At 38.3% G+C, this 15,374-nt stretch overlaps 1 protein-coding gene across 2 annotated transcripts in view; it reads left to right on the forward strand.

The window, feature by feature from the left end:
* znf804b (zinc finger protein 804B) overlaps positions 1 to 15,374 on the forward strand; it is a 131,478-nt gene that overhangs the window by 97,860 nt on the left and 18,244 nt on the right. For both annotated transcript variants that reach the window (XM_077213952.1, XM_077213962.1), the window contains exon 2: positions 255 to 398. In XM_077213952.1, coding sequence (XP_077070067.1) covers positions 255 to 398 — 144 coding nt within the window. The remainder of the gene's footprint in view (positions 1 to 254; positions 399 to 15,374) is intronic.

Here is a 15,374-nt window from a genome sequence, read left to right on the forward strand (position 1 = left end):
ATGTTTAAATTCAGCTAAGCTAAGATAATCTGTAAAACAAATGCCAAAATGATTTTTTATGTACCATTCATATACAATTATCTTCTTTGTAGATTTAAACAATCAGTTAAATCATTTATTATTCTTTTAAAAGGACCGTGTGATTGTCAAGTGCAGTTGTCTAATTAAATTATAGCATCTACATGCCTAACCAACTCTCTCTCTCTCTCTCTCTCTCTCTCTCTCTCTCTCTCTCTCTCTCTCTCTTATCTTAGGACTATGCTAAGAAAGAGAAAGCCATTGCAAAAGCTCTGGGGGATTCCAAGGCTAATTTCTATTGTGAACTATGCGACAAGCAGTACCATAAACATCAGGAGTTTGACAACCACATCAACTCGTATGACCACGCACATAAACAGGTAAATTCGAACAGCAGGTGGTCGAGCTCATTAGATGGAGAAGCAGGAAAAAATGCAGAAATGAAAGTATATTTGAAACAGTGATTCAACTTTTTCCCTACAGTATATAAGATTATACTACCATTACTACCTTGAGCAAAGTGTCTCTGTATATGCATAGAAATGTGCTTGGTTAAACACTGCTTGACCATAGTTTGTTTTTGTTAAAGTAGTTTAAGTTTTTGTTTTCCCAAATAGTCAGATTATTCTTAGCATATAATGTTGATAACTAAAGATTCACTTAATTTACTTAAAGGGTTAGTTCACCCAAAAATGAAAATTAAGTCATTAATTACTCACCCCCATGCTGTACCAACCCCGTAAGACCTTCATTCATCTTCGAAACACAAATGAAGATATTTTTGATTAAATCTGAGAGGTGGATCACTGCTACATAGGCTGCCAGAGGGAATGAAACTTGACGGCCCAGAAAGTCATTAAAGAACATGTTTAAATATTCCATGTGCCTACAGTGGCTCAACTATAAGTTTATCAAGCGACGAGAATACTTTTTTTCCGAAAAAAAACAACATAAATAACGACTTTATTCGACTACTCCTTTTCTTCCTTGTGGGCCTGAGACGAGAGTTCAAGAGATTTCCACGACGCATGCGCGAGAACTGAACAAGAAGTATTAGAAGAAGAACGTCCTCTTCTCAGTTCTCGCGCATGCGTCGTGGAAATCTCTTGAACTCTCGTCTCAGGCCCACAAGGAAGAAAAGGAATAGTCGAATAAAGTCGTTATTTATGGGGTTTTTTTCGGGAAAAAAGTAGTCTCGTCGCTTGATAAACTTATAGTTGAGCCACTGTAGGCACATGGAATATTTAAACATGTTCTTTAATGACTTTCTGGGCCGTCAAGTTTCATTCCCTCTGGCAGCCTATGTAGCAGTGATCCACCTCTCAGATTTAATCAAAAATATCTTCATTTGTGTTCCGAAGATGAACGAAGGTCTTACGGGGTTGGTACAGCATGGGGGTGAGTAATTAATGACTTAATTTTCATTTTTGGGTGAACTAACCCTTTAATTGGTCACGCTGGCGCAGGGATGAGGAGAGGCAAGGATCTTTAATAAATACAAAAACAAAGATATTCCAAACAGGTGAGGCAGGTGAAGAAAAACAATCACTGTTTTTACTGTATGTTTTATCAAATAAATGCATAAGCATAAAAAACGTCTTTTAAAAACCAAAAAAAAAAAAAATCAACGCTATCTCACGACCAATTCGTACGAGTGAATACGAGATGGCTAATTCTTACGAATTCGTACGACCTCACTTGTACGAAATTGTACGATTTGTCTAAACCCCAGTGATGGCTAGGTTTAGGGGTAGGTCATTCGTACGAATTCATACAAATTGAGCAACTCGTAAAATATGTACGATTTAGCAAAAATCGTACAATTCATACAAGTAAGGTCGTATGAATTAGTATAATTTGCCACCTCGTAAAATACGTACGAATTGCTGTGAGATCGGGTTGAAAAAAATATAAACAACCCCTAACTTTGAATGGTTGCAATTTTTTACAATTTTTTTTGTAATGTCTAAGACTGCACATGATGAATCAAAAAATACTGAACAATGTAAAAGTTTGATTGTTAATTAAATCTGCCATCATTATAACATATGACATATTACCTGTTACTGAGAAACAATGTATTATCCTAAGAGTGGTCTATAGAATTTAAAAGTTAAAACATCTTGATACTTTATTTTTTTGACAAATTCATTAAAAATAATAAAGCAAAAAAGAAAAGGGAGAAAAGATCAGATCAATCAAGATAAACCAAAAATCTGCTAAGTAAATAGCAGGGTAGATTGATAGGAGTAGTAGATGAAGTAAGGAGGAGGAGAGAGCTGAGGATGTGCTGACTGGTGCCAGGATCTCAGACTGGAGTCTGGTGCCCATCTGTGTGGCATCTGAGATTAAACATGTTCCCTGACATTTCGAGCTGCAGAAAACACTAATTCTGGGCCATCATCATCCTGGGTGCTTCTAACAAACTGGCCTTCTAACAATGAATAGCCCACAGACTGATTAAACTGTCTTCATCCAACAACTTCACATGTCTTAACCATCATAAGCCAAAAACTGCATCATTAGAACTCTAAACTTTAAACTTAAAAAACTACACTCTAATGAAAAATGCAATGCAAAACAGAGGGAGAGAGATACAGAAAGAGGGAAAGAGAGATGTGTCACAATCTCAACTCTTGCTGAATGACAGTTACAGCGAAAAGCATTCAGAGAGACAGGGAAGTAATTACACATGTTGTTGCGATGGATTTCATCTCCGTGCAAACATGGCTCCAATCAAACCACAGATGACTGCACACTTGTTCATCGTGCAGATGTGTCTGTTCCTGTTAGTCAAAGTCAATAAGTCAGAGATGAATGATGCCAGCTCAGCACGAACATCCGTAGTATTCCGTAATCAATCATGAGATTTTCAGCCAAGTGTTTCACATCAGTACTTTGTCACAGAGAAATTAGCATGGCATTCTTGTTTCTGTTTAATTAATTGTGACCAAACGTTTTTTTTTTTCCTTGTGTAAAATGTTGAGGGAACTCATCTTTGTGTAAAATGTAATTAATACTGCTATTTTATGACAGATACCGCAGTAATACATCATTGTAGATTTGAAAATCATGCTTTTCCCCATAATTGTTGAATCACAGAAGCTACACCAGATATTTTGCCAAGAGATTTAATATTTATTATTTTTATACATATATCAGACAGAGAGAAACTGGCATTGAAGAATAAGGTATAATAAGAATAAGGAATAATAAGCTACAGGTGAGGAGGTCTTCATTCCAGATTTCTCTGTTCCCCATTTCTCTATTCCCTCACCCCATCATGCCAGGCATAAAAAAAATTTTTGTTTGGTTCCGGTTTCCGACCGACCCTGTCGATTTATGTACGAGCCAAATTTATTTTATGAGCTTGGGGAAGAAATATTAAATAAATACACAAATAAAAAACTTTGAGGCGAACTATAATTATGTTTTTGTACAGCACCGTATTTGTATAGCCTGTTGTCCTACAGCAATGCGAACAAACGAGGCAGCCACGGGTGTTCACACATCGTTGTTGTCCTGTAGATGCACTGCTGCGCTTGTGACAGGGCGTATGAACTGAACAAGCAGAGATAGAGAGAGAGCCCCAGTCGCGCGCGCGCACTCTCTCTGCGGAGCCAGGCGAAAGTATAGGCTTCACCGTCTCAAAACTAAGCACTGTCTTGCTCTCTCTCCCTTGCACATATTAATCAAAATAAATCGACACGATGGCAAGGTCGGAAGACTAAAGTTTCATGTGGAGCATTCGGAGATTTCTTTTTTCCTGAATTACCGCTGGGTGGGAATTGTGCTAAAATACGTTGCCTTATCTTCTCTGAAAAGCGTTCCACACATTCAGCTGACATAATAAACCACACTTTAAATAACCGAAAAAACTATCCAGTGATGAAATGTTTTCTGTGATGACACAAATCTTGTAGGATGTGCTAACCGCCGGGATAATCACACAACGCGCACACATCCGATAATGACACGTCCAATTCGCGAACTAATGACTCATTTGAACCAATTCGTTTTAATGAATGGTTAAAACAACTGATCTTTCCAACACTGAACCCTTGCTGCCACTGGAGAAAAAAAAAAAGTCCCTACTGACCCATGACCTCAACTGACAACCAACCGGAACCAAACTTTTTTTTTATGCCCCAGCTGTAAATGCGTTCTCTGTGTTTCTCCTCCCTCACCCCCTTATGCCTTTATGTTTCTCCTTCCTCTCACCCCATCATGCCATTATGTTTCTCTGAGGTGGTACAGTAAGGATTGAGCTTATATACACCACTGCGACTTTCAACTTCCTTGTAAGGTAGAAAAACATGTTGCTTATGTTTAAAAAATGGAACGTATACCTCATGCTTACACATGCTGCAATCCACTTTCCCTCTGTGTATTCATTTCCTTGTAAAGAACATACCAACTGTACACATGTGATGTGTCATCATCATTGGAACATCTCTGCTCAGTCAACGTTGCATTGCACACATACTTATATGCAAAATATAGCTCATTCCATTATATATCTCTCATCAGCACACATGTACAACATACTCTGACTTTACAAAATACATTATGAAATTATTATGAAAATGAATAAAGAAAAATAATACAAAAAATAACATTAAACAGTCAATTTTTAGTCTTCAATCATTATGTCTGAATTGCAATAGATTAGTTTGTAAATTTGATCTGTGTCCTAATAGTTAGACAAACTAATTGTGTATAGTCGATGGTGTAAAATATTCATATTGTGAGTTTGACGGTTTAAGTCAGTTTGGTGTAACCCCAAGCCAGTCGGTTCACATATGGCACTAGAAACACGCAGCCTGGCCGGGGTCCCTGGTCCTGAGGAACAATCCTGTATATTTTACAACCCACATAATCCCCAGTCACTTAGTGCGCGTGCTTGTGTGTGTGTACTGTATGCATTGACCTGCACCTAACATGGATGAGATGGTTGATTTAATTAATCTTTAAGAGCCACAAAACCTTTCCTAGAGAGCTTTGCAAATCAACCAGCTGTCCTCACTTCAATAAAAAGAGGAGGGAAAGGAAGAGGTGAGGCATGAGACGGTGTTTACAGCCAGCGTAAAGAACGAGAGAAGAAAAGACATGGAGTTAAGTTGTGTTTAGGGGTCTAAAAGATCCTAAGGCAATTGAATAGCTTGAGCAAAAAAAACATTGAAGTGTTATAAAATGTTACATTACTTTGCTTTTGGGTTTGTAGGGTGAGAACCTACAGTATATAGAAAATGTGTTTAAGGAATTTTAAATGCTAAGATTCTGTGAGATAGTCTCAACTTCATACTCAATATTTAATTTAGGATTTTTTCTGTTTTTGTGTGAATTCTTTCTTTCTATCTGTCTGTCTGTCTGTCATATTTGCATATCTGCTTCAAATTTGTTCAAAACACTTAAAGTTTGTATTGATAAATGTTGCTTTTTTTAGTTAAAATGTGTTACATTTAAATCTTTTTAATTCTTCTTCCTTACGTTGAAACTCAAATTCAAGACCTGAATTTGAATTTACAGTTTTCTCAGTCGCTTTGTTGCATTTCACAGATCACAACTGAAATTCTCAAAACTAGTTGTTTAACCTCCATATAATTTAGTTACTTGTTACTAATGTCATGTTGATCAAAATGTATTATACTGGTTCTCTGTTAAATAGTCTTACCCCTCAAAACAGGCATTAGTTCCTTGCATATGCAATGGAAAATGGATTAGTTGTCATAAACTGTCAAGAATATTTTCTATACATTCTATTAGATTTTTTTTTGTAAATGTGTCCTGAATTGATGAATTTCGGAGATGAATTTTAAATTTTACGTGTAAAGGGTTAGAATAGATCAACCAATGATCAACCAGTTCTGTAAAATAACTCATAGATGCATTTCATGAAGCTTAATTTAGCAACCATATATAGACCGAGTACAACTAGTGTTGCAAATGCTAAGAATAGAAGAACAACAAGGAAAGGAACAGAGGAAAACAGCAAAGAGGTAGAAGAGGCCAAGATTGTAGACATGTTTCTGATGAAATAAGGGCCACTATTGTGTGAGAGGTACAGTCGAACAACCGTGTCCTCAATCATTCAAACGTTTGTAGACAGAACAGGTATGTGATAAGACAGTGTTCCCTATACTGTAATATTGTATACTGTAATGCTATATTAAATAGTCCACTTGCATTTTGCAATATACAGTACATATACATAATGTACATCATGTTAATATACAAAAAGAGATAATGTAACACACAAACACACACATACATATATTGTGTGTGTGTGTGTGTGTGTGTGTGTGTGTGTGTGTGTGTGTGTGTGTGTGTGTGTGTGTGTGTGTGTGTGTGTGTGTGTGTGTGTGTGTGTGTGTGTGTGTGTGTGTAAATTTATTTTTATACTCCTGTCTTTTTCTTTATATAGCGCAAATTGTTTTAAGAAATGCACTTACTGTTTTGCAAATCTTATGCAAAAATAATTGTAAAAGACATTCTCAATTGAGTGGGGCAAATATTAGGGTGACGTGTCAAGAGAACTTTTTTGAACAGTTCCAGAGACTAAGAGCAGAATCTGGAGGGAATCCCTTACTAGACTCCCATGGCTGAGGTGGATTTCGGGCTATAGAGACCTACAGATATGAACTTGGAGATAATCCATATTTCATAACCCATAGTCACTGGGGGGTGCTGAGGAAGGATTCAATCGGATCTGAAGGAGTCCAAGCCTAGTCATATCTGTGTTTCTATATAAAGCGCAGCAGGCTGCTTAATGTTTAAAAAATAGCTGAGGGACGTGTGTGAGTGTAAGGTCTATCCTCAGGGCATTTAGCGGTGTGGGGGTGGGGGGGTAGCTCTGCGAGAAGATAAAGAGATTGTATTTTTAACGCTGCACAAACAGTTCATTTGTCCTTCTATAAACTATTCCTGTGTGGCTTCACACTCAGAAAGTGTTTTGAAAAAAAATGGAAAAGGAAAAAGTGCTGTCTGCTTTTACAGCCAAAAGTGGTGAGTCAGCAGCCTGAAATGAGTGAATGGATAACAGTTATAAAGGGACAAGGGGATAAACTCAGATAAATAATTGCACAAAACTTCATTTGCAGCAGATGGAGGAATTTGTATGATTCTTCATGAACTTTTAAAAGCCTGAGGGTAGTGAGAGCTGTTCTGTTATGTAAACCGCCACTTTAGATGTTCCAGTCATTACTCGAAGTGAGTATCTGATAAGACAATAATAGAGTCTTTTCTTAGGGCTCTCTGTATCTACCAGCAAGTCAATATCCATTTTTGATTAAAAAAAGAAATAAAAAAAAGCTGCTTAGAAATACAGCGCTTGTATAACGAATGTGTTCTATTACTATATATATTGACATCATACACATGTGAGATCGGGAATGGTGCGTAACAATCAGGTTAGCCAATTAAAAATTAGCTAACCCTGTAAGAAAAAATTATCTGTTGAAAAACGGAAAAGGCACTGGCAATTTTCTGACAGGACATTATCCGTTAAGTTTTCGGGCATTTCCTTTAATCCTAAAACACGCACATAACTTAATGCGTAATTCAAAATACAGATAAAACCAACCCGATCTCACGGCAATTCGTACGAATTTTACGAGATTGCTAATTCGTACGAATTAGTAAGATTTTTGCCGAATCGTAGGCCTACATATTTTACGAGTTGCCCAATTCATGTGAATTTGTACGAATTACCTACCCCTGACCCCGCCTCTAAACCTAACCTTCACATGGGTTTACAAATTGACAGAAAAAAAGACAGAGTTAGGTTGTATGAATTCGTACGAATTAGCCACCTTTTAATCACTCATACGAATTCGTACGAATTAGCATCCTTTTAATCACTAGTTCGAATTCGTACGAATTATCCACCTTTTAATCACTCGTACGAATTCGTACGAATTGGTCGTGAGATAGTGTTGGATAAAACCCCTGTGGAAAGTCAATATGGAAAATTCCTTTATATTAACAGTACATTGGGTCCTATTACAGACTTTTCTGACAGTGTACATATCACTACATGACATACAAGCAACACCAAAAATGTACAAGCATTAAAATTATGTAATAAATAATATTAATCAATAAAGTGTGTACATATATATATACATATATATAAATACATATAATATATATATATAATTTCGTTTGTATCACTCCGCTTGCGGCTGTCACGGTTGTGGTGCGGGTTGAAGAAGAGACAAAGAAGAGTCAAAAGGCTCCAATACAAACTTTTACTAATAATTACTTCCAAACAGGTACAAACAGGCAGGCGGGTTGACGGGCAGAAGGTTAACACACACAAAAACACTGTAACAATAACAAGAACCGACAAGGACTGACTGAACAGAAGCAAACTAAATACAAGCACAAATCAAACATAAGGTGATCACAGGTGACACGGATGATGAAGACGAGGAACAGGTGGGTAATTGAGGGAGTGAGTTCAGGTGTGGAGAGGATTCTGGGAAGTGTAGTGCAGACGAAGACAGACTGGTGTAGATGATGACTGTGACAGCGGCGACTGTAACGGTGGTCGAGTAAATCCACCATATTTTTAATAAATACTAGGCTACTGTTGTGTCATGAAATGTAGTTTTAAAGTTTTTTAGGTGAGAATGTAGTTATTAAGACCTCAAATATGTGACTAATAATCTTAGTGCCTATTTTACGATCTGTTGAGGCGCTTTTGCAGATGCAAGCTCCAGGCCATCAGTGGCCGTTCAGCGCTCATGTAGGCTACTCTCAGAGAACAGCATCATCTCGGCCAGTCCTTCGGGAATTTGCCGCTGCGTGCAAATTGGCGTGCACCTGAGACCCGCAGAGACAGCTGCTGTCAAACTAGCTAAAATGGAGTGAAGCAAGTAGCTTTGCAACAGAGCGGTCATTTGAAGTCGAGAACTTTTCTCCCCCACCTTCACCTGAAGTGGAGGAGGGTGAATTGTCTGTGGACACCAGCTCAAACTGCGGTCTTAACTCTCGCATCGCGATTGGCATCCGATTATTCTTATATTCAGTCATTTTGAGGTGATTTTTTCCAGGATTATTACGTTCACTATATTTTGCTGCTATGTGAAAAAAATAATCAGCGAATCGCGCCGGCGCGTTTGTCGACATCAGAGGATTAACTTTAGCCTAATAAGAAGGAACATAAATTGTGATTAAAAATATATGCTCACTCACATCATGACGCCGCTGCGGTGGTGGAGTTCATGCAGGAACAGCAGCGTTTGGCAGTGCAAGCTGTGTGGAGAAGCCCATTTCCACCTCCATTGCGTTGGAGAAGCAATCCCACGTAAAATGCAGGTTGCAGACTGGAGCGATAGGCGAAATTAACTACCTAGGCTACACGAAATAATCTAAATAACTATATAAATGCTATGCTAACTATATGCTAATATATATCTATCCGTTTTCAATACTCGTAATTCCAACTCCTGACTCACTACAGTGGTTTTGACGGAACCAGATGCTTTTATACCAGGGGCTGCCAAGGGCGTGGTGAGCCCGCACCAAGGGCGTGACAGAGTGACGTCAGAGAGTATTTCTACGTCAGAGAGTACCCCTACTGCAGGAGCTTTCCGTTTAACCTGAAGAGGGCATCACTCAGACATTTTTACACCATATATTTGAAAAATAAAACACTTTATACCCAAATGTCAAAAAATGTACTCGAATCAATGAACAGCATTTATGAAGCTCCATTCTCACAGATAAGTAACTAAAACAAGTTGTTTTAGTGTTTAGTTACTCTTTAAACGAGATATACTTCATTTGGGATAGGCTATATCAAATGGGCGATCTTTGGACTTATTAATCTATTACTTGTTCCAGAGCAAAACGATTTTGGTTGAGGAGAAAATTAAGTTTCATAAAATATTTAGGCTATATTTCACTTGAATCCTGTACTAAAGTGCTGCTTGTAAGATTGTACGATTGACTGGATTGTTTGCTTGTGTTTATTGTCTTTTATAATGGCTATTGTTGTTGATTTGAAAATTGTTGTTCAACAAATATTTTTATAAAACGGATAGTTCTGGTCCTTGATTCTGATTGGTTGAGCCATGTTCAAAGCCATTGTAAATTACTCAACAAACACCTGTGACCGCATTACATAAGTATTACCAAAGCCCGTCTACGGAAAGCCTGGCCACTCCCTATTAAGCCCAATTGTACCGAATTTTTGTTGTAGTTCCACCAGAGTTCCACTGGGGGGCGATCGTCCGAGTGCAAAATGAATGGGAGTCTATGAAGCTAGACGGCTAAATTTGTCTCTTTTACCCGATTGCCGTTGAGAAATCTCAGATTTGAATGTAGGTTTTGTAAGTTCAACATGAGTTATAGGTCGAAAGTTGAATGAACGAGTACTTTGTCCTTTTGATTTCTTACAGGTTGAGTTGTTGTTGCCCATAACACGCTAGCATTCTGCTAATGGACGCTGATTGGTTAGTGAAGGACTGATTACGATCAGACATACCGCCTGATGGCATCGTGGCATCGGAAGCGGGACCAGAATGTTAAGGCAGATTTAACTCTTCTAGCACGTGTATTTACCTGTGTCAGCTGTGTTGTTTGCCTCGAGAGAAAAGAAAGTGCAGAGCGCGAGAGCACCAAAGTGACTGAAGGATTGCCTTAAAACTGTTCTCTGGTCTTACGATGTGTATGACGTCATTGACATTTTAAAAGACTTTTTAAAGCAAATAAGTGACTCTAAAAAATCTAACACCCAGTAATCTGTAATTTATTTGCATCTCCTTTTGAAAACATTCAAATTACTAAAAAAAAAATTATATCCTGAGAAAAGTCGATTTTTAGGGGCACATCTCTATAGACCCCCATTCATTCTGCACTTGTGCTGTGAGCGCCCTCATATGGAGCCAGAGTGGAACTGCAACTAGTTCAGAAGCCGGAAGTTTACTGAGAGTGAAACTTCTCCCCATATTAAACATTCTCTGGTATTATCAGAGAATGTCTAATATGGGGAGAACGTTCACTCAGTAAACTTCCGGCTTCTGAACTAGTTGCAGTTCCACTCTGGCTCCATATGAGGGCGCTTTGAATTTTGTATTCGAAAGGAGATGCAAAGAAATTACTCATTGCTGGGTGTTAGATTTTTTAGAGTCACTAATTTGCTTAAAAAAGTATTTTAAAATGTCAATGACGTCATACACATAGTTCCACCAGAGATACTGCTTTACGGCAATCCTTCAGTCACTTTGGTGCTTTCGCGCTCTGCACTTTCTTTTCTCTCGAGGCATCGACAACACAGCTGACACAGGTAAATACACATGCTAGAAGAGTTTTTGTTTTGTTGTTTTCAAAGACCACGCCGAAAATACACAAACACATTCTGGTCCTGCTACGGATGCCACGATGCCATCAAGTGGTATCTCTGGACGTAATCAGTCCTTCACTGACCAATCAGCGTTCATTAGCAGAATGCTAGCGTGTAATGGGCAACAACAACTCAACCTGTAAGAAATCGAAAGGACATAGGTACACGTTCATTCAACTTTCGACCTATAACCCATGTTGAACTTACAAAATCTACAATCAAATCTGAGATTTCTCAATGGCAATCGGGTGAAAGAGACAAATTTAGCCGTCTAGCTCCACAGACTCCCATTCATTTTGCACTCAGGGCGATTGCCCCCCAGTGGAACTCTGGTGGAACTACAACCCAAATTCTGTACAATAGGACTTAATAGGGAGTGGCCAGGCTTTCCGTAGACCGGCTTTGGTATTACTGTGCAACTGCCGTTTGTGATTCTTTGTTGCTGCATGTGTTGCTTGGCAACCTCTTTGGAACTGCATTACTTGGCGGAGGAATAAATGTGTTATAACGTTATATTTTTTGTTGTTGGTGTTTATTTTATGAATAACCAATGGAGTAACCATTTTATAAAACCATTGATTTGCAGTGAATTTAGAACTCCGCTCCGTGTCGTGCTTAACAACTCCTCTTAGCTGTTCTAAATTCACTGTAAATCACGGCTTCACGGGGCTTGTGCTTTATTTGAATCTGTGGCGGAAGGAAGTATTTCTGCACAAAAGAGGGTTTTTAAAGACACTCCGTTGTTGTTTCTTATTTATTTACTCACGTGTGCCGTCAAACTGTTGTATAACGCAATATCACACTCGCAGCCGTGCGATATGCTGTATGTCAGCACACTGTTATTACCTGTGGCCTCGTGCCTACAGCCGAATCACAGCCGTGCTGATTTACAGAGATATAGCACTGCTACGAGTGTGATATTGCGTTTATACAACAGTTTGACGGCACACGTGAGTAAATAAATAAGAAACAGCAACGGAGTGTCTTTAAAAACCCTCTTTTGTGCAGAACTACTTCCTTCCGCCACGGATTAAAATATGCTCATATATATACTGTATTTATTTTAGGCTACTGTAAAAATTATCTTTTAGAAGTAATTTAATTTAAAAATGATTTTACAGCTATATATATATATATATATATATATATATTACTGTCAAGAATAATTTTTTGACTGTACGTTTTACAAGAAAATAAAATTTTCTACTTGAAAAATTCTTTGTATTTGTGAAAATAACAGAGAATAGGGTGAGAATTGTTTATACACTATTTTTTTCTGTATATATAACTATAGTTATTTTAAATATATTTTTATGGATTTATATATAAATACCAATTAAAATGATTAACAAAATTTAAACTGATGTCCGTGTTTTTTTTATTTTTTTTATTAATGTTGCACCCCATTCTGGTGATGGGGTAGGTTTTAACAGCACTCTTTGTATTTGACATTGATTTACACAGTTTAAAAGTTGGACATTTCTAAACTACTATAATTTGAAGTTTAAGACACAGCGCAAAAACACTATGTAACAGATGTTGAAACAAAATATGTTACAACACTCCCCAGTCTCCCGTATTTAAAAAAAAAGCATATTTTAGCCTGGTGTTTATGTGTGTACAGCAGGAGAAACAGCTTCTGTGTGGATGAAAGCTTCCCCAAAAAGCTCCTTACTGCACCTTCCTGCAATATCCGGTTCCAAATCGCCTCTCCTCTCCTCTCCTCCCTCTCACTCGCATCCTCTAGGCTTCAAAGGGTCTCCTTTCCTGATCCTCTCAGGCACCTTACACAGATACTCATTACAGCATTCAAACATATACGCCACACGCAATTGTTACAGATCACCTAACCTGACAGCCTGTCATCTTAGGAGCTGCTGAAGAGGGTCTAAAAGAGTTTTAGCAGACAGCTTTTTGCCTGCGGCCCAATGCTAACACTCAACACATGAGCCCCGTGCGCGGTATGCATCAGACGGCAGAGGATATTGGAAGTGTCTTTGGTGGATTATCTGCCTGTGAACGTGCAGATAGGGGTGAGAATAATCCACATGTTGATGTTTTCCTCCTGGGGTGAATGAGAGTGACAGTTTATAATCAACGTTAAGTAGAAACACCAGCATCCAAATCCCGGCCGAGGATTACATAGTTCCTTCACTCGCAGCTGTCAGGAAAAGGTTTGCGGAAGATATACATTGTTTCAGCTGGTAGTATGTAAATCTTTAGTTTGAGTTCCAAATTGCTAGATAGGTGCTTCTCATGCGTGGGGTTTTATCATATTTCCAGGAATTTTATTAAATGTCCTTCTGAGAAAAACGCTCTCGCTCAGCACGAAACTGTCCATAGAGATGGTTCGCGCTGAGAGAAGGGAGAAAGAGGGAGTTTTTCATTTTCTTTTCAAGTAAATGCCTGAGGCTTATCACTGCCTCTCTGCACCAACTGCAGTTGGCCACAGAATAAGCAGTGATGAGATTAGGCTGAGTGCGATTGGCGCAGACTCCCAACAGAGAGTTTTTGTACTGAAGGTGGCGTAATATAGGTGGGGGTTTTTTTTATCCGGCAGCCATGGATTTGGTGACCTGAGAACGTGCTGAATTGATGCCACACAGTAGAGCAGAGGTAATGCACACCCATTAGTAATGTTTAATGGGCAAAGTGGCATGCTATCTGTCTTTGTTACATTGTACCCTTTACTAAATCACACTGAATGCTGAGTAAAATCTTTTCTACTATAGCAAACAGCAATACTAGTGCACATACTCAAGAGAAGGGTCTTTGACATTGATTTCTTTATGCACATTGTGATTTACACAAGCAGGACACGTTCTTGGATCAGCTTTCTTTTTTGTTGCTGGAACAACATTCCTACCAAGCAATCAGAGCCCACTGATTTGAAAGGTTGGGGAATGTTGCTCCAGGATCAACAAAGATGTTGAATGCGGAACTTGTCCTGCAACCTTGTAAATCACAAGGTGGAATTTGTTTATCCAGACAAGAATAATAAAATGAGCCATTCATGTAATAATAATAGATTTTTGAAAAGTGGTGGCCATATCAAAATGTTTTATATATTGTAAGGAACCTAGCTATATGAAATATTAATAATCAATAATAACTTGTTATTATTAATTATGAATATTTGGATCAGTTAATTGGATTAACTTGATGTGGCTGAATCAATATTAGAATCAATTAATCAGTTCGTCCAACGAACTCTTTTTAATTATTAATTTATTCTAAGAAAAGGGTATCTTCCATGGCCACAGAAGAATAATTATTTCTTAGCATGTACAGCACTTTGAGCAAGTAGCAAAAACTCTGATCGTAAAAGTGACTTTGTATTGCAAACAAAACAGAACCAAATACATATTATGTACAAGTTTTATTACCTAAATATAGATATTTATATGAATATAAATAAACTAAACAACAAACACATGAATACATAAATAGGTGAGTGATAGAACGAACCCGAAAACAGAACTATTGAGAAGTTCCATGTAACTATATGAGAAGAACATCAGCATTTCATTTTCAAAGCATCAAATCAAAAGTATACTTGCATGCCTGGGTAGCGTACACTATTATCAAAGTTGTTGAAAACTGAAGTTGTTGATGATTCTGCGAGTGTCAGATGTTCAAGTCTCAATCATTTTCTTCTTTGTTGGATGAAGAAGATATGATGAACTTGCATGGTGGGTTAGAGTCGTTGTTACAAACTCCTGAGATTGTCCTTGGTTCTTTGTGAGAGAGTGTCCTCTCTCTTCCATGAGGCCGGATCTGGTTGGGATCCAGGCCTGCTGGGAGGCCTCTGGGCCCCCATGGAGGGGGGGAGGGGGTTCCCCCGTATCACCTGAAACAATGTTTGCGGCAGGATGAAAACTACCAAGAGAGAGCGGTCACTGTTGCCTGCCTCTGATATAGCCTGAGAAAGAACCACCCCTAAGGTTTGAATGGACCAATGAGTAAGGTGACATGTCCGAGAGGGGAACCCGCTCTTAGTTGATTT

Source organism: Siphateles boraxobius, unplaced genomic scaffold (assembly GCF_051911475.1).
Source record: "Siphateles boraxobius isolate OS27281-9 unplaced genomic scaffold, OSU_SipBor_1 12, whole genome shotgun sequence".
NCBI classification, from domain to species: Eukaryota; Metazoa; Chordata; class Actinopteri; order Cypriniformes; family Leuciscidae; genus Siphateles; species Siphateles boraxobius.